Below are 18469 nucleotides of genomic sequence, written 5' to 3'. Positions count from 1 at the left end.
GCAACAGAAAGGGAATTAGTAGTTGCCTGGAGCTGAGGGGTCTGGGGGATAAATAGGGAGTGACTACTAATGAGAATGAGATTTCTCTTCGGGGCGATGGAAATGTTCTAAAATTGGTTGTGGTAATGGTTGCACGACTCTGTGAATATACTAAAAAACGGCGAGTTGTATACTTCAAATGGGCAAATTATATGATATATGAATTATTTCTTAACACAGCGTTGTCATCATCGTAATGAGAGCAACAAGAAGCGTGATGACGTATTGTGGGCTTTTGCACGCGAAGTGAGGTGCGTGATAACAAGAGGGGAAGTGGAAGTATCCTGTCGTCAGGCTCTTAGACTATACGCGAAGCAGTATATTACCAGACGGTAATAGTGTATATGTGCTATAACCCCCAAAACAATGATGGAAAAAAAAAAAAGAGAAAGCGGCATAGCTAATAAGCTAATCGAAAGCAGATCAAATGGAATTATGAAAACTACTCAATCCAGAAGAAGGAAGGAAAGGCAAGAGAAGAGATCAAGACGCTTCCTAGGAGAGGATGCAGAAGAAGTGGAAAGGAGGAGGGTCCAGGTGGACGGGAATGGGTGGGACGCAGGGAGGTGCCCACCGCCTGATGAGGCCCGGGCCTCCAAACAGCAGCTGAGGCCACAGGCAGCCACAGAAGCCTTTTAAGCAGTAGTGACATGACCTAACATGTGTTTGCAAATGTTCATTGCAGATCCACGGGGTGGGAGCGGGGATCCCAGAGAGGAGAAAAGTCCATTGGGAAGGGCTGCAGTAACCCACGTGAGAGAAACTGATGGCTGGACAGATGAACAGACAGAGAGAGTGGGTGGTTTTGGATTTTAGTTCAGGGGAGGATCGGTAGGAAATGATGAGGGATGGGGTGGGTGGGAGAGCGAAGGATCCAGACTGCTGTGTAAGTCTGGGGCTTTGCAATGAACCCGTGAGTGGTGGGTGGTGGGGGCTGGCGCTGGGCAGCCTGGGAACCCAGAGTCCCGGTGCTGGCAGGAGCCTGAGGGGCCTCTTCGGAACCCGAGCCGAGACAGACAGTTGAACACACAAGTCTAGAGCTCAGGGGAGAGATGTCTGGGCTGGAGATTATAAACTTGGGAGGTATAAGGTACGCAGATGATGTTTAAATCCACGAGACTGGAGGAAGTCTCGTGGATTAAATCCTGGGGGAAGGGGTGGAGAGGAGGAGGCTGGGATGGAGGCTTGGGGCTCGCCAATGCCCAGAGGCTGGCAGACAGGAGCGAGAGCCCAGGAGCCTGCAGGGCAGCGGGAGACACCGAGCCGAGGGGTCACAAGGGGCTGAGTAAGAAGTGGGTGGGAAGTGAGCAGGGGACAGACAGCACGGAGGGCGTGGTCACCTCAGCAGCTGTGCTTCCTCATGAGGATGGCATGGAAGACAGCAGGTCGATTTGGCTGAGGGGAGAGAGGTGTCAAGGAGAACCCAGGGAACTCTGGGAAGCAGGAGGCAGGACTCCGCGGAGAAAGGACACTAGACCCCAAGGGTTCTGTAGACAGTGACTGCCGTCGAAGTTTTGCAGCGAAGGGGAGCAGAGAAGTGGGGCACAGGGCGTGCCCGTGGGGTTCTGGTGGTTTCTCAGAGGGATGAGTGGTTGTCAGTGGGGACCGTAGGCCAGGAGGGAGAGGTGCACACTGGCGCCTGCCTGTGAAGCCTGGTCCCTCGCTTACTCCTAGTCCCTGCAGGTCCCAGCGCCGCCTGCTCCAGGAAGCCTTCCCTGAGCCCAGGTGCTGGGCATTGCCCACCTGAGCAGTCTTCCCAGGGGCACTCGCCACTGTCTACACTGATCTGGTCATTATCTCCCTCACGCCCCTGGCATGAGTCCAGGCCCAGCACTGTGTGGCGGAGTTAATAAACGGATGTCGATGGACAAATGGACAGACCCCTAAAAGTCTCTAACGTGGAGCCCAGAACCCCACCCTCGGTCCCCAAGTCTGCTTGACCCAGACCCTGCCTCTCCGCAGCCCGGCCCACCTTGGGGTCCAGGTCGAAGAAGCTGTAGTACTTGAAGCGCAGCCAGAGTGTGTCGCCGGCCTTGATGCCCTGCTGCATGAGGCACCTGGACGAGTCCAGCCACCTAGGCCACAGCACAGGCCATGGTCAGGGCTGGGGCTGGGGCTGGGGCAGGGCCGGGGGCTGGGCAAGGGGGCTGGGCAGGGGGCCTGGGGTCAAGTGCACACATACAGGGAAACGGGAGGCGTGGATTTGGGGCGGGCAGGACACGGGAGGGTGTGAGCCCCAGGAGCGGGGCCCGGGGTGCAGACCCCACCAGTGGTGCACCTGCTGTGGAGCTGGGTCTTGTCCAACAGGGAGCTGGGCCGGGGCAGGCGCTGGAGCAGCAGGGGGTCCGGAGGTGGCTGCGGCCGGCTCAGCATGTGGTAGCAGGCCTCAGTCTGGGCGCTATCTGAGAAGTGGGCTGGCATCCCCCGGAACAACGCAGGTGCCATGCCTGGAGCGTAGGTCGGGGTCAGCCGGGCCTGGCCTCCAGCCCTGGGCTTTGTGGGCCTGGCCCCTGTGCCCCGCCCCCCAGCCTGCCCAGCCTGTGCTCACCCCCAGCCAGGACGACCTTGGTCAAGTCATACACCTCCCCCTCTGGCTCCTTCTCCTTCTTCTTCTTCTCCTTCTTCTCAGGAGCCCGGAGCAGAGACAGCTCCTCGGGGTGCCGGATACCTGAGGGGAGCTGGGCCTCAGCGGGGCCAGGTCCTGCCCCGTGACCTCCTGCCCCACCCACGGTCACGGCCCTGCAGGCAGGATGGGGAACAGAGCAGCAAGGACAATAGCCAGGCCCGTAAAGGGAGGGGACCAGCCCCTTTTCAGGACCCTGGCAGGGTGGCAGAGCGGGGATCATCTGGGGACTCACTGAGGAGGCGGCAGATGACAGCCACAGCCTGGAAGAGGGGCTGGGAGAAGCTGGCTCGGAGGCGCAGGGCGCAGCGATTAGGCAGCCGCAGGATGATGGGCCGGTGCTGGGGCCCGAAGAAGAGGCGGGCGTCGGCCAAGATACCGTACTTGTCCAGCGTCCAGTGGGTCTGCAACAGCCACTGTCTTTTCTGTTCCCACCAAATGGCATGGTCCGACCAGTCCTGCTTGCGTTCTGCGGGGCCACAGGAAGGTTGGGGTACACATCAGCCCCGGAGGGCCCTGCCCCCAACGCTGAGCAAGAAGCCTAGGATTCAGAGGCCTGTGGTGGCTTCCCTTCCCCTGTCCAAGCCACGAGCAGGACCAGGCTGTGTTGGCGCGGGGTCTAGGACCAAGGTCACGGCAGAATGGCTCTTTGCTGGCTAACCCTGATTGTCCTTCTGGGCCCAGTTGCTATATCACTTCCTAGGGAGCTCTCAACTCAGAATCCCGAGGCCTCAGTCTTAAGTGTCCCCACCGCATGGACTGCAGCCTTTCTATATCCTCCCACAATTCCTGGCTCACTGGCCTCTCCTCGGCACTTCTGGGAGCTCAGGGCTGAGGCCGTAGCAGGGCCTGAGGTTGTGCCTGGTACGCAGCCGCAGGCGCTCGGTCAATGTTTAGCGGTTCCTAATTCTGTGAACTTGGCCTAGCCTTTAACCCCTCTGTGCCTTAGTTTTCTAACTCATGGTCGCTGAACGGTGCCTGCTCTGGGGTAAGTGCAGTGTCTGTGACACACTCATGCAGGCACGTTCACACACGAGTGAGCATTCAGTCAGAAATGTGAATACTTCACTCGTCACGCAGCTAGCGATGGAGGACACATGGTGTCCCCCTCCTCCTCCCTCCAGGAGCTCGAAATGACACGAGGTGAGCGCAAGGACCAAGGATGAGCACAGTCCCCGTGAGTGTGCAAAGCCCTTCCATGCGAGGGGTCCAATTCCCTGCTTCCCGACACCGTCCCTAATGTCACTAGTGCTGCTTCACGAAGACAGCTTCCCGGCCTGGACCTGTCTGCCCTCTCCGGGATGTTTGAAACTCCCCTGTGCCCTCGCTCTGTTCTCGGCCTTCTGGCACCCACTCCCCGCTCCTCTGTGGCCCCTCTCCTGGCCTGTCCCTGTCCTGTCCCTCCTCTCCCTCCTTGGCCATGGCCTCCTCCTGACTTCATCGCCTCATCTATGACTTCATCTTCCTGCAGCGAGCCCCAGCCGAGGGGCACATCCGCCGGCTTTGCTCCCTCCAGGAGCCTTGTTCATCAGGCCGTGTGCCTGATTCTGGGGCTAGAAGTGCAATGACTCCTCGTCCGAGCTGCAAGGCCCGCATCTTAACCTCCATCTGCCTGACATGGACGGAGGCGCCCGCCCTCCTCACCAGCAACTCCGTGCCACGTCTGGGGACTGGTGACGAAGATTCCCCTGTCAGGCCTGGGCGTTGTCCCTTCCACTTTTAGCCACTACATTTAATGGATGTTGACCTCACCTCCAAACCCACCCTCCATCCTCACCGCGGACACACCGCGGGAGGCCATGCCTCCCTGCCTCCGGCCCGCGAGGGACCTGCCCTGGCCTGACAGTCCCTCTACCTCCAAAGTTCTCACGACAGCCTCCCCAGCCTTGTTTCTTGTCACACTCCAGGCATCCTTCCACCTGGCCTAGAGGCCCCAGTTCAGAAAATCCTCTGCCCCAGTGTCATGCCTCACTGCTCCCTGCTGCGGCCCCCTCTCAGCAATCTTAAGTGGCTTCTCCTGGGAGGTGTCCCTGTCCCACGCTGGGTGTGACCTCTCCAGGCCCCGTGCCGGATCCTCCTTTGCTGCATCAGTACTCGGCCCTGTGCCGGCCGCTGAAGAATGGGTCTCGCTTGCCTGGCTGCGCCCCAGGAGGCCGGGGGCTGCACGTGGCCCAGCTCAGCTGAGCATCCGTAGGCATCGGATGCTCTAAGGAACGAGCGAGAGCAGGAGGGGTGGGGACAATGTCCCCATCGCAGGGGACAGGAGCTGAAGTGACTTGCCTTGGGGAGCTGTGCGAGGGGTGGAGGAGTGGGGTCTGTCTGTCTGACACTCTGTTTAGTCCTCTTATATTGCCATGTGCCATGCCCTGGGGACAACCAGGTCGTCACTCGCTCTGCCCTGGCTCAGCCAGGCCCGCCTGAGTCTCGGCTGAGGCCCAGTCTCCTGAGGGACCCTCTGCTCCCCACTTCTGCTTTCACGGCCTCATTGCGCCCTGCCTTCTGGAAGCTCCCCTCACTGCCTCAGCCTTTTGGTCAGGCTGTCCTGGGGCCCTGTCCTGTCCACAAGCCAACTGACCTTCCTCCCAGGAGGCACATGGTGGGTTTGCTGGGTCTGAGGAAACCCGCCCACCCCCAGCCTTGGGCCGCCCAGACTCCTGGCTGGGACTATCATGGGCCTGCCTTCCGGTTATGGCTATCGGAGTGAGTATACTGCCCTCCCAGGAAGGGACAGCCCCCACCCCCGGCAGGGAAAGGCCATGAGAAGCCCCCATGTCACTTGTCCTACTGCTCTCAATAGCTGATACCACAGGCTGCTCCTCTGTAACTTCCTGTGGGGGCAGGGCCTGTCACCAGCCTGCGGAGGCCTTCCGCCCTGGGAGGAGGTGCGGGAGCAGGGCCCCCAGGTTCCCAGGAGGCCCCTCTGACCTCTCCTCAGACCCTTGGAATGTTACTTCTTCCTTAGCCCAGGCAAGACCCCTTCTGCCTCTACAAGTGGATGAATGGAGGACTGTGGCCAGGCCCGCTCCTTGGGGACCGAGCAGAACCAGCCCAAGTGGGAGGAAGGGAGAGAAGACAGCGGGAGGGAGGGGAAGTTGGGGAAACATCTTTTTTGGAACCAGATGATTAAGCTGGTGCCTGAGTCACCGTGACACTGTTATCGAGAGCTGCGCAGCAAGGATGGCCCGGAAGTGCCAAGGGACACCAGTCGTAGCCGCCCCATGGTGCTGAGGTCAGCAGCGGGACCGAGGGGCACTCACTGATCTCCTCCACGATCTTTAGGAGCACCCCGCCGATGTGCGACTCCCCCGTAACGCGGAGGGTGACTGACTCAGCCTCAGGATCCTCCTCTCCCACGAACACCCGCAGTTCCCAGGACGAGTCGATGTAGTCCCCGGCAGCCGTCTTCATGCCCGCCATGGCTGCAGCGGCTCTACAGAGGGAGAAGGAAGCGAAGTGGATCGGGGTGCTGGGCCCGGTAGGCTGCCTGTGTGTAAGCAGAAGAGACCCCACAGCGCCCTGGACAGGTAGGAGAGCAGAGCAAGCCCGCAGGCCATGGCAGCAGCAAGACACCAACTCAGGCAAACCTCAGACCCTCTCAACATCGCAGACGGTTAAGCCGAAAGGGCCCTCAGGGACCACGTTGTCCAACCCACTTCCACTTACAGGGGGGAAGACAGACCCAGTGAAAGCGCGAAGGGGCTCAGTCAAGATCACCCAGCTTGACGGCAGAGCTGGGCACAACCTCTGTCTGCTTTCCCAGCCCACGGCTCACCCCAAGCCCACACTGGCAGCTGCCCACCCTGGAAATGGCTGTGAACCCAGGTCAGAGAATAATTCCAATCCTGGCCTAAAGCTGAGAGCCGAACACCTCAGACCAGCTGAGGCCTCTCTAGGGCACTGGAAAGACCAGGCTGCCATAGAGAGGAGCATGCTGGGCAGAGGGGCTGCAGGAGGGCAAGGAAGAGAAGGGGCACAGCTTACCTTGCCTGCAAGGGGTCGGCGCTGCAGATGGGGTTTGGAGTGTCAGTCACTCCTGGCTTCAGCCTAAACACCTGCAAACCGCTGGGCGCCTCCTTCACCTCTGCTTCCTTTTTGTAGCTTCCTTCAGAGGGCAGCCCTTGCGCCTTATCTTAAGCAGGGCGGGCTCAGCCCCTCCCCAGGGCGGGCTGGTGGCTCTGGGTGCAGGAAGCAAATTGCCAGCCTGCTGCTCAGGGCTCTAGGGTGGCCCCGCCTTGGTTACAAGTGAGGACCGGAAGCAAGGGAGGAGTGGGGTTGGTGGACCTAACACCACACAAAGGGTCCCCTCATTTGGGGGATAGTTCAGTTCAAAGTAGAGAAGCCACCAGTTTGTGTTCAGGACTAGGTTCCCTTGTAGGAAGCCATCTCCCATCTCCAGTGTGTCATGAGATGTGTGCCTTTGGGCCATAAAACATCACTGGGTTGACAAGGAGAGCCATGGGGTTGAAAGGATGGGATCCAGGTTATTTAGGATTTGGCAGGTCAAGCCAGCTTAAGACTCAATGTCCCTTATCACTACAAAGTAGATACTTGACGGCTCCATGGAGAAACAACTTCCTTAAATCCTTCCTGTCCCCTTTATTGGGACTCTATTTCCATACATGTCAACCTAGCGTTGCCCCAGGAAACAACTAAACAAAAAGAAATTGGCTCGATCATTCACAACCGTCCTGCCCCACCCCTACAAGTAAGGCTTCAAATCTGTCACTTCCTGTCCTACCTGCAACATGCTCTCCCCCACCCCCAGTGCGATCATTCCTGTCAAGTCCCTACTCAAATATGACCTCAGAGGGTCCCTGAGAGCCCAACCTTTCCCGCCCGCCCCTGCACTAGGATGTGGATGTACACTTTGGGAGACAGGCCTTGTGTCCACTCCCGGCTCCCCGCAGGAACTTGGCCTTTCCAGAGAATGTTTGGGGCTGAGGAAACTGAGCCTGAAGGGTAGCACAGCAGAATCCCTGTGGAGGCCAGGCTTTCTGAATTGTGCCACCCAAGTGGGGGAGAGGGACTGTGGGGATTCCCAGGGGGAAGCCAGTTCATGCAAAGTCAAGGCGGCAGGAAGTACAGCTAGCTGCTGGCCTCAGCGGCTTCCTAGCCTAGAAAGCTACTCTTGGAGCAAAAGAGGAAGTTTTGCCCCTGTCCCAGAAGCCATCCCAGTCCAAGAAGAGAGTTTTAGAAAGTTCGCTGTGACCATGGAAAAGTGTAGTTAAAATCTACCACATTAAGGCCAGCTGAATGCAGTGCTTTCTCTAAAAACTGAAACATAGTAGTTGCCAGATTTCTCTCCCAAAAAGGCCCAATGCACTTCTTGCAATGGAAATAGTTTGGGTTCTTGGGGGGAACCGTGTTCTCTGGGTCTAGCTAGTTTCTGGTTTTGAGATTAGAGTGTGGAGAACTGACTGTATGGGAATCACCCGAAGGTTTATCTGAACCTGGTCACTTGGTAGAGCGGCCAGGTTCCCTTTCAGGCACTGAGTGGCAGCGCCACCTAGCGACCGCCTCGGCAAAGCCGGGTGACCAAACCAAGCTCACTGCCCTCCCTGCCCATTAGAAAAAAAGAGGCCCTGGTCTGCAGTCAAGCCAATTCACACACACACCTCTCCCACCCCAGGCTGCCACCCCTACAAGACAGCCGCTTTAGTCTTTTGGCAAAAAAATTACTCAAGGACGTCGCAATGTATAACCACGCCCGATTGGCTTGTTTTATTGGAGAAAGGGACGTGGAATTAACAATGTGAAGACAGTTGGGACCTGAGGCTGGGAAGAATACCCTCCCCTCCCCATACATGTCCACTGCCCCAAATAAAAAATAATCAACTATGGGAGAGCAGCTGAGACAGCAACTGGGGACAGGAGATGGAGACATAGGAATTCAAGGGCAGCAGAAGAGACCATGCATGTGCTGGGAGGGCCCCGAGGCAGCGGCTAGAGTAACACAGGTACAAGTCTTTGTATCTTCCACACAGATCTGTATAAATATATAGAGATAAGTTGTTCGCTTTTTCCCCTTCTCTCCCTTCTGTTCCGTGCTGCTTGCCGCATTCCCAGCTCCTCTTTCCACATGACGGCGAAGGGAAGGGGGATGGTGAGCAAGTCATCACCGAATTGCGATCAGACCCACATCCATCAGCTTCTGGATCTTCTGTGCTATTACAGGATTCTTTAAGTGTCTAATGAAGAAGAAGCAAAGTTATCTGAAATAAGACAATCTTAAACAAGTCTTACTTACTCTCAGAGTAATCACCAATGCAAACTCCCCAGAAGGTACCAGCAATAGGAGGGGGTTAAGGAAAAAGTCCCGGCGGAGAACTGCAAAGGCCTTCAGTGCCATCCAGTCATAACCTGACCAGCTCCATGTGCAGGAGTCCACAGACACAGCTTTAAACTGAAACCATTCTTCCAGAGAAAGAGATTTTTTTTTTTTTTTTAACAGCAGAAAAGCTTTATTAGAACGGAAAGTACACTTCCAGACGTGGAAGCAGGCCTGAGCAAGAGAAGCGTGGCTCAAAAGGCCAAAAGCTGGTCTTTCCAACTGACCACTTAAGCTATTAAGACTAACAGTAAACGAAGCCCTTCCAGTCCACCACCAACTGCCGACCTTGTAAAAACACACTACGCTAGATTCCCAACCCAGGCTTATCACATCCCCACCAACCTCACGCATTCTCATTGTTTTTTTTCCTTCAAGGTCATCTCCCCCAACTCTACTCACTCGCTGAGTGCTTGTGGGTCCTTCTGCATCTGTTCCAGAATGAGCCTCATGGCCGGGTCACTCATGATCTGCTGCACCTCGGGGTCGGCCATGGCCCGTCGTTTCACGTCTTCCGGGCTGTCGTGTCGGTTGTACTGGGCCATCATACAGCGTTGGTAGCCATCTGCCGCCTCCTGCATTCCAGCAAAGCCAAAAGGAGTGGCCATTAGCACAACCTGCCTCACTGCTTCAGCAGGTCCAAAATAACAGAGATAACTGAGAAGGGTTAAGACACAGACACACAGAAGGACAAGTGACTAAACACTGAAAAGATCCGAAGGAGAAGCAACTCTACCTTACAGTTGGAGTCCAGCTCTAGTGCCTTCTGGTAGACATCCATGGCTTTTGTGTAGTCCTTCATCGCTTCTAGGGCAGCTGCTTTCCGTGTGTAACCCTTGACTGCAGACAGAAATGAGAGAGGTGAGACATTATCCAAAACACAGCTAATAGGACTACTACTTCCACCTCTGCATGAATACCAATACCCTTCATGCCTGCTGATGCTAGCAGCTAAATTCTCCAGGCTGCAAAGACATACAGCCAAAGATCATGCCCTCTCCTCTCAATCTTTTGACCAGAATCAAGGGGAAGAGGCAGCAGAAAGGCACTTACTGAAGGTCGGCTCTAGCTGGATACATTCTTCGCAGTCCTAGGAAGAGACGAAAAAGAATGTCAAATTGAACCTCCACCAAGAGCTAATAAAGAGTATTCTACTTTTGCCTTCAGTGCTCCTATCGACCCTGGCTGGCATGTGGGTGATTTAAGGGCAGGTACAGCACAAAGAGAGGAGAAGAGAAAGTTAATACCATGAGGTATTATGAGGGACAATGAACCCAGATTAGAGACAACTCCCGATTAGGGGCCATTCCTTCCAAGTGGTCTGGACTCTTCAAAAGGCTACATTTATAGAGGAAAAAAAAAAAAACCCCAAAAGGTAGGGAAATTTGAGACATTAAAGAAGATATGACAACCAAATGAAATGCATGGGCCTCAGACAGACAGCTTTGAAACATATTTTTAGACCAGTGGAGAAATCTGAATATAAACATAGAACAGATGGCATTCTGGCCTCAGTTTTGCTATTATCAGGTACTAATAATATGATGACTAGATGGAGAAAATCATTTCAGGAGATGCATGCTCAAGAATTTAGGGGTCAAGGGCCAAAATGTATACAATCCCCTTTCATAAACGGTTCAGCAAAAAGGTGTCGATACTTACTGTTGAACAGAAGTGAAAATACACAGGTACTCTTATGTAATTTTGTTTGAAATAATTTCAAAATATAAAATTATATGGAAAAGAATGCTATGCAGTATAGTTTGTACTGCATAGCTAGGCCTAATTCCAACTCTCCCACCAATAATCTCTAAGACCAGAAGCAAATCCATTCCTTCTTTCCTCATTTGCGTGATTGAGAAGTGACTTTACAGGTGACTCGTTATTCTCTGTTTTGCAAACCAACTTGACATTGTACAGTCCTACCTAGTGATGTCTCTAGGCCAGACACAGATCTAAAGAATAATGGCATCAAAAATAAAACCGTTGTGGACTCAGGTACTGGTGTCTCTAGACAGAACATATTTTGTCACCTTCCCACAGATGGTCCAGGTCTGCCTTCTAGAGAACAGTTAAAAAATAGCCAAGAGGCACAGAGCGGCTCGTGCTCAAGAGAGCAACGGGGAATAACTCCTCCACAGTGCTGAACATAATCATACTTAACCACACTCAATGTGACTGAAAACAGCAGACCTGTCAAAAAAACGAAGAATGGTAAAGCTGCTGTGGAAAATATGGCAGTTCTTCAAAAAAAATTAAACACAGAACTACCCTATGATCCAGCACTTCCACTGTTTATTATCTGAAAGAAATGTAACTAGAGACTCAGATATTGTACACTCACGTTCACAGCAGCATTACTCGCCATAGCTGAAAAGTGGAAACCTCAGGTATCAACAGATAAATGGATAACGCAAGGTGACAGAACCATATAATGAAATAGTTATTCTCACTTAAAAAGGAAGAGAATGCTGACATATTCTTTAACACGAACCTTGAAGACATTATGCTAAGTGGAATAAACCAAACACAAAAAAATATTGTATGGTTCCAGTTATACAGGGCGCCTTGGGTGATCAAATTCAGAGACAGAAGGTAGAACAGTGGCTGCCAAGGCCTGAGGGAGAGAGAATAGGGAGGATGCGGAGTTTCAGTTTGGGAGGATGAAAAAGTTCTGGAGATGGATGGTGGGCGATGGTTGCACAACAATGTGTGTGTTTGATGCCACTGAATCAGACACTTAAAATGTAAAAAAGGCAAAACAAGTAAATGAGAGGAAGGATAATGGGGAGAAAAAATGATGAGCGTCATTAGGGAAGGTGAGAAAGGTTCCACTTTCCCAAATACTCCCATCCACTAACAACTCCATGGGCTGGGAACGGGTGGAGACAAGTCCTATATTTTACGAACCTCGCACAAGCACCACCACCTTGAATCTATAATCAAAGTAAGAACATCAAGGTGATGTTGATGAAAATGTGAAAAGAGAAAACACCATCAACACATCCCTGATGTACATGTTACAATGATGGCTGCTCCACATTCCTAGATCTTCCTACCTTGAGCGCCAGCTGAAACTCCAGGAGTTTGGTATAGCAGGCAGCTCGATTGCTATACAATTTGGCATCTCTTGGGTTCCGCTTGATGGCTTCTGTATAATGCTTCATGGCCTGGGGATAGTCCCCTGCATAAGGAAAAGAAGAACTTTTTTAAAAAAGCAAGCAGCTACCTTCTCCCACCAGAGCATATTCATCTTGCAGTTAGCCAAGGCCCAGACGCACATCGACACCACTCATCCCAAAGTGCCATCGTCTGGGCTGTACGTACCTTTCTGAAAACATTCATTGCCTTTGTTCTTCTCCTCCAAAGCCAGGTCAGGGTTTATGTAGGCCAGCCGCTCTTGTTCCTTCAGGATTTTCTCTGCCTAAGAAAAAATTATTCTTAGAATAGTCATTTAAATTCCCTGAAACATAAATATTGGGCTTTAAAAGCCTGATTAGGATTTTAGTTTTAAAAGAATACTGATGGTGAAATTTAATTTTTGTTTTAAGAATTTTAGTCCTCATCAAGATACGCTGTGAAATAAAATGGTACTGACTTATGCCCTATGGGAAAATGATGCATGTGTTAATAACACGAGTAATTTTCTGACCAATGTTTTTGTGAATACAATCATCTTCCCTTAATTTGACAACTGATAAAATACACGATATTTTGATTATATAAAAAGTCTTAAGTTACAAGATGAAAGATAACATTGTCAGCACACTCTCAATATTAACACATATAAGGTCGAAATCTTGGCTGATAAAAAAAAAGATGGCAAAGAAAAAAAAAAACCTAGATTATTCTTTACATGTCGTCATTAAGTGACAGGGCAGCATCACATAAAATGACCAAAGACACTATTTTTAAAAATTTAAGGTTCCTTATTAAATAATAACTACAATGACTAACATAATAATAAGACGACAACAAAACATCCCTTATTCTTTCCTTACCCACCTGTTGGCATTTCTTGAGCACATCTGGCGTTCGGTGCTCTGCCAGAGACTTGTTGTAGAAATGGATAGCATCCTTGTACTTTTCTTCTTTGAAGTAAGAATTGCCAATTCGAGCATAAGCTCTGACAAAGACAAGAGGAAAAAGAATTTGCTAAGGGCAGAGCAGAGACAAGACCCCATCACCGCTTGGGCGCTGTGCACTTCCAACACCTTTGTCTCGATTCCTGCGGCCTCCTTTCCAGCCCACTGTTAACAGAGCAGGTTCTGTAGCCATCAACCCTCCTCCCCATGCAGGGAAATTTAAGTCTCAGACACTGAACCCTCCACACCACTCAAGGCACTCCAGAAGGTCAGGCGTACTTGGCAATCTGTCGATAGTCTTCCCGGTTTTCTCGCCCCACTTCAATGGCCTTCTCACAAAGCTCCCGGCATTTACTGTAGTCACCCTTTTCGAAGTACACGGCTGCCAGGCAGGATGGTTAAGAAGGAAGAGTCAGCCCATGCCTCTCCCTGAGGACTGCCTAACAACTCACATGCCCCTTGCCTTGGGCCTCACCTGCTTGATTGGTCATGTAAGTCATGTTGGTAGGGTCCAGGTCCCTGGCTCTGTCATAGTGTTTCAAGGCTGTGTCAAAGTCTTTCTTCTTGTAGGCATCGTTCCCCAACTCTTTTTCTTTCAGTGCCTAGATGAAGTTTGAAAGAAGTGCTGACAAATCTAACCCAGACGGCAAAGAGAGCAAAAGCCTGTGATCTGTGTCACTGGTACTGAATAGCACCTGCAACTACCATGTCTATGGAAGCAGGGTTCTTCACATCCACAGGCCTCTTCATCAGCTAGCTACAGATTTTAATCAGTGAAGTACTGTCAGAATGAAGAGTTAGTGTCATGTCTGCTTCCTCTGTAACTCCCTTTTCTACCTACTCCCCTGGATCTTTGTCAGAAAATAGAGGGCTTCTTCAGGGGAGAGGAAATCCCTTCAACTTGAATCACCTTCAAAGAGGACAGCACAGTTTCATACCAGGTTTACTGTGAGAGGCTACACTCAGTCTGGTTTCTGTCGTGTGGCTGTCTCAGGGTCCCAGTTGTCAGGGAACAGCAGCAGAGGGGGTGGTGAGAGGATTAGGAGAAGGGGCTGCACTGGTGACACAGTCTTCAGCTCAGCTCATTACCACCCACATCGTAGGGCCCTTTTCCAGTTTTGAAACACCCCAAATAACCAACGCTTACCCATTGAAAAGTGCTAAATCTGGCAACAATCTGCTGTTCTCATTTACAAAAAGGGAAATAAAATCATTTAGGCACTTGCCTCCTGCTCTGGAAGAGAGTGTTGGTAAGTGGACAATTTTCAATTATACACCACGTCCAACTGGAACACAGAAGCAGAGGCCTAAGGACTGATATAGACAATATTCTTCTGAATCATGGCAAGGACAAGGATCACTCACAACTTTACGGGCTTGCCCTCGACAATATCCATGCTGGCAGAACCACAGCAGCTGTGGGACTATGGAAGGGTAGCTGCCACTGCCAGAAGTCTTTGAGATACATGATTCCTATGAAATGGCTTATGAAGTGGATTTCTTAACATACTGGCTATTTTAATAAATAACAAGCTTAGCACATACTAAGCACTCAAAAATAACTGCAGCCATCTAAGGTAGACAGATGTTCCCACCTGACATACCGATTTCTAGACGACTGGGTTGTTTCACAAATGTATGAGACAGTAAAAAGAAAAAGAAAAAAACGAGACCTGCTTCTTATTCTCTGGAAGATCCTCTTCCATTGGCTCTGGCTTGGTCTCCTTTTTGGGAGGAGGAGGTGGTGGAGGTGTCGCAATTTCCTCCTCCTCATCCATACTGCCCAGATCAACTCCAAGGAGGACACTGAGAGTAGTCATGATTCGAGGATCTTGCAGTTTCCTAGTATAAAAAGAGAAAAGTAGCAATTATTCTTTCCCACGACCGATCTTAAACCCCTACTTACTACTAAAGCTCAGACTACTGTACAGAAAAGGTTCTATCCATCAACAGATTGCTACATTCTGCACTCTTCTGTGAGTTTTAACTGGGGAATACTCAATTCTTCAAAAATCCATCTAAAATGAGGTAACAGAGATCAGATTTATTTCTTGAAAGCTGCAGATCTACAGAGAAATGAATCATATCCAAACTTCATCTGACCTCAGGAGCCAGAAGGATTCAGAAACATAGACACCAATATGAGAATTAGACACATCTTTATACCTGACATTCTTTTTAACCTTGAGTTTCCACTCTACTATATTACCAGAGACAGTGAGGCCTGTGTGTATACAAAGGGCAGGGTTGGTGCCAGATCAGAATTGGAGGAAAGCAGCGAAGAGCCACATGAAGGTTAGAACGAACCTTCTTTCTTTAGAGAAAAAGCAAAGGCAAAAAACTGCAGTCTGATCGAGGGAAACCCCTGCCAGAGCATCTCACGAAGAAAGCACGATATTCGTGTCCATTTTCAGAGACAAATCATGCTGCCTCAAGACTTACGTGCCCAGGTCAGACGGCTTGTTTCGCAGTTGCTCTATCAGTTCCCGGTAGGTAGGATCACTGAGCAACGTCCTTGTCCTGGGATCACTTTCTAACTTCTGGTACAGATTGGGCATATTGAAAGGATTCATGAATTTCCTCTCTGTTCCGAAAAAGGAAAGTACATCACTAAGAAGTCAACTCACCCAAGTTACTATGCCCCTACAGCCTACCGAATTGACATTTTGGGGTGGAGAAGGGGGGCAAGCCTCGAAATTAAACTCATTAAAAAAATAACAATGAAAAAAGAGAAAATGACAATGTACATGGTGCCCACCTGCCAACCGGGCCTCCATATTCTGTAAACCCTCTTTGAGCTGAGGATTATTTGCTTCGTGCTTTAAACCCTCCTCATAAGTTCGTTTGGCTTCTTCAAATCGGTTTAAGAACTCAAGAGCTGCCGCTTTTCGTGAATAGCCCTTAAATCAGCAAAGACAGACATAAAATACAGTCATGCACTGCATAATGACATTTTGGTCAATGACAAACTGCAAATACAACAGTGGTCCTATAAGATGATAATGAAGCTGAAAAGTTCCTATCACCTAGTGACATCGTAGCCATCCCAATGTCGTAGGGCAATGCTATACTATTCTTTAAATAAATTTGGCATAGCCTACGTGCGCAGTGTTTGGAAAGTCTACAGCAGTGCTCACATCCACTCACTCTCACTCACCGACTCACCCAGAGCGACTTCCGGTCCTGCAAGCTCCGTTCGTGGTAAGTGCCTTATACAGATGTACCGATTTTTCTCTTTTATACCATATTTTGTTGTACGTTTTCCATGTTTAGATATACAAATACTACTGTTACAGTTGCTCACAATACTCAGTACCATATACTACACGTTGTGCAGGTTAGCCCAGGAACAGTAGGCTTTACCACAGCCTAGGTGTGCACTAGGCAATACTACCCAGGCTTGTGTAAGTGCGTTCTACGATGTTCGCACAACAATGAAATCACCTAATGATACATTTCTATAAAGAATATCTAGAGGTAAGTCCAGAAGATGAACTCACAAGATCCTATTTTACATTTCCTAGAACAAAATGGACATTCGTGTGAAAGCCAAAGAAAAAAAAAGGAAGAGGAGCAGGATATAATAGTGCCGAGACCAACACTTCAAGAATCCAAAGATGGAAGAGGCACATCCTCTCCACCCTAATTCATCTTATGATCAAGTGTTGTCAGTTTCTTGGGAAGCACTTTCTTTTTCAGTAGTACAAAAAATAAAACATGTCTTAACAACTGATGGTACTTCAGATCTGATAAAATATGCTATTACTATGAAAAATATACTCAACCAAGGAGGAGGATGGGGGCGGTAATAAAGTAGCAATCTACTGGGACAGACGACCAGTCAAGTCGCGAGGATCAGATACTTAAGAACTGCAAACAAAAGGCATTTCTGGAAAGTGTGAAGAGCCCCAACTCAACCACAGCTTACCTTGCCCCAGTCAGGCTTCAAGTCAACCGTTTTGCAACCATCCTCATAAGCTTTCTGGTAGTCTCCTTTCTTGGCATAGGCCGCTGAGCGATTGCTGTAGAGCACATGGTTCTGGGGATCTAACTTAATTGCTTCAGAGTAGCACTGCAACGCATCATCGATATTGCCGGCACTCAGGGCCTTATTGCCCTTCTCTTTTAGCTCATTTACCTAAGGAGAAAAAGAGCCAATTCGGTTTCTTTCCACAAGATGCTTATTTAGTCTCAACTTTTTAGATGATGTTCATACTTTGCTACAAGTATCAACAAATAGGTTACTTTACATATCAGAAGAAATAAATCATATATTAATTCATTTACACTTCCCACACCTTTGGGAACCAGCGTGGAAAATATGAAATAACCAGGCAGAAGAAGCCTGGCACTTTGTGCTCCACTGGCCCCTGTGTGGAAGTGAGACTCCAGTCACTCCTGCAAGTCTTTACTTTGAGCTGATGAAACCGCTTTAGGGCATACTCATGAGTTCCTGTCAGGGAAAAATAAATTAATTTGCTACAGGTTTCCAAAGAGTCCAAATGATAACTGAGCACAGACCTGGCCACTCTTTATAGGAAGAGACCACCAGGAAGGAAGTGGAGTAAGTGTGCATTTAAAGGCTTTAGGATGCACCAAGATGCTCTCCCATGACCAGAGAAGAGTCTACGCATTTCCATTTATAGGTGTGGTAATATGTCCTGACACGGCAAATTAATACTCTGTTTCTTAATAGGTAAAGGAAAGCTAGCCCCTCCCCCATAAAGTTTTGACATGCTTAAATGTTAACATATTACAAAGGGGATGGAGAAGGAGGAATTTTAAAAAACCCACTATTTGTGGTTTAATCTCCTATCCTCTCAAACATTCAGAATGGATGTTTGAACACACTGAAGGGTTTGAAAAAGTAAAGTGGGCCATGGCCATCAGAACAGGGTCCTAATTAAATGAGTTTCTCTTAACCAGAGCTACTCTAAAAGTGAAGGAGGGCCACATCTCAAATGCAAACACATCTGCTGAGATCCAGCTACGTCATTCAAGTTACTACATCATTCTATCATCCACCCATGACCCAGTATACTAATGCAAGAAGGAATTCTGTTAAATGATTTTGGAACCCTAAGGCACACAAATTGGGAACCTCCATCAGAAATCTCAGAGAACCTCGAAGTGAGAAAATGCAGGAGACTGCCAAATTTAAGCAAACAAGGGATAAAAATTTTAAAGCCAAGGATGGAGGCCTGGAGGCAAAAAGTTTAAAAATTCAATTCAACTAGTAACAAGAGGCAGCTGAGAACAGCTCAGTGAAGTTCTTGCTTATCCTATAGAACATAGTCCCCAGCCTTTTTGGCACCAGAGACTGGTGCTCCTATGAGAATCTAACGCCTGATGACCTGAGGTGGAGCTGAGGGGTGATGCTAGTGCTGGGGAGTG

General features: G+C 50.0%; 2 protein-coding genes across 2 annotated transcripts in view; both read right to left on the bottom strand.

The window, feature by feature from the left end:
* FERMT3 (fermitin family member 3) overlaps nt 1-7352 on the bottom strand; it is an 18845-nt gene extending 11493 nt beyond the window's left edge. Inside the window, exons 1-6 of the mRNA XM_011368719.2 lie at nt 6644-7352; nt 5920-6092; nt 2898-3131; nt 2588-2707; nt 2318-2486; nt 2012-2114 (exon numbers count right to left, since the gene is read on the bottom strand). Coding sequence (XP_011367021.1) covers nt 2012-2114; nt 2318-2486; nt 2588-2707; nt 2898-3131; nt 5920-6079 — 786 coding nt within the window. The 5' untranslated portion in view covers nt 6080-6092; nt 6644-7352. The remainder of the gene's footprint in view (nt 1-2011; nt 2115-2317; nt 2487-2587; nt 2708-2897; nt 3132-5919; nt 6093-6643) is intronic.
* A 1001-nt stretch (nt 7353-8353) lies between these two features.
* The window catches only part of STIP1 (stress induced phosphoprotein 1), a 12569-nt gene continuing 2453 nt past the window's right edge, over nt 8354-18469 (bottom strand). The window contains exons 2-14 of the mRNA XM_011368711.2: nt 17004-17213; nt 15834-15975; nt 15518-15659; nt 14749-14917; nt 13551-13677; nt 13355-13457; nt 12996-13116; nt 12318-12414; nt 12050-12174; nt 10044-10080; nt 9727-9830; nt 9393-9565; nt 8354-8850 (exon numbers count right to left, since the gene is read on the bottom strand). Coding sequence (XP_011367013.1) covers nt 8778-8850; nt 9393-9565; nt 9727-9830; nt 10044-10080; nt 12050-12174; nt 12318-12414; nt 12996-13116; nt 13355-13457; nt 13551-13677; nt 14749-14917; nt 15518-15659; nt 15834-15975; nt 17004-17213 — 1623 coding nt within the window. The 3' untranslated portion in view covers nt 8354-8777. The remainder of the gene's footprint in view (nt 8851-9392; nt 9566-9726; nt 9831-10043; nt 10081-12049; nt 12175-12317; nt 12415-12995; nt 13117-13354; nt 13458-13550; nt 13678-14748; nt 14918-15517; nt 15660-15833; nt 15976-17003; nt 17214-18469) is intronic.

Source organism: Pteropus vampyrus, unplaced genomic scaffold (assembly GCF_000151845.1).
Source record: "Pteropus vampyrus isolate Shadow unplaced genomic scaffold, Pvam_2.0 Scaffold144, whole genome shotgun sequence".
Classification (NCBI taxonomy): Eukaryota; Metazoa; Chordata; class Mammalia; order Chiroptera; family Pteropodidae; genus Pteropus; species Pteropus vampyrus.
The sequence above is the reverse complement of the archived record's forward strand: the minus strand, read 5'-3'. Positions and strand labels throughout refer to the sequence as shown.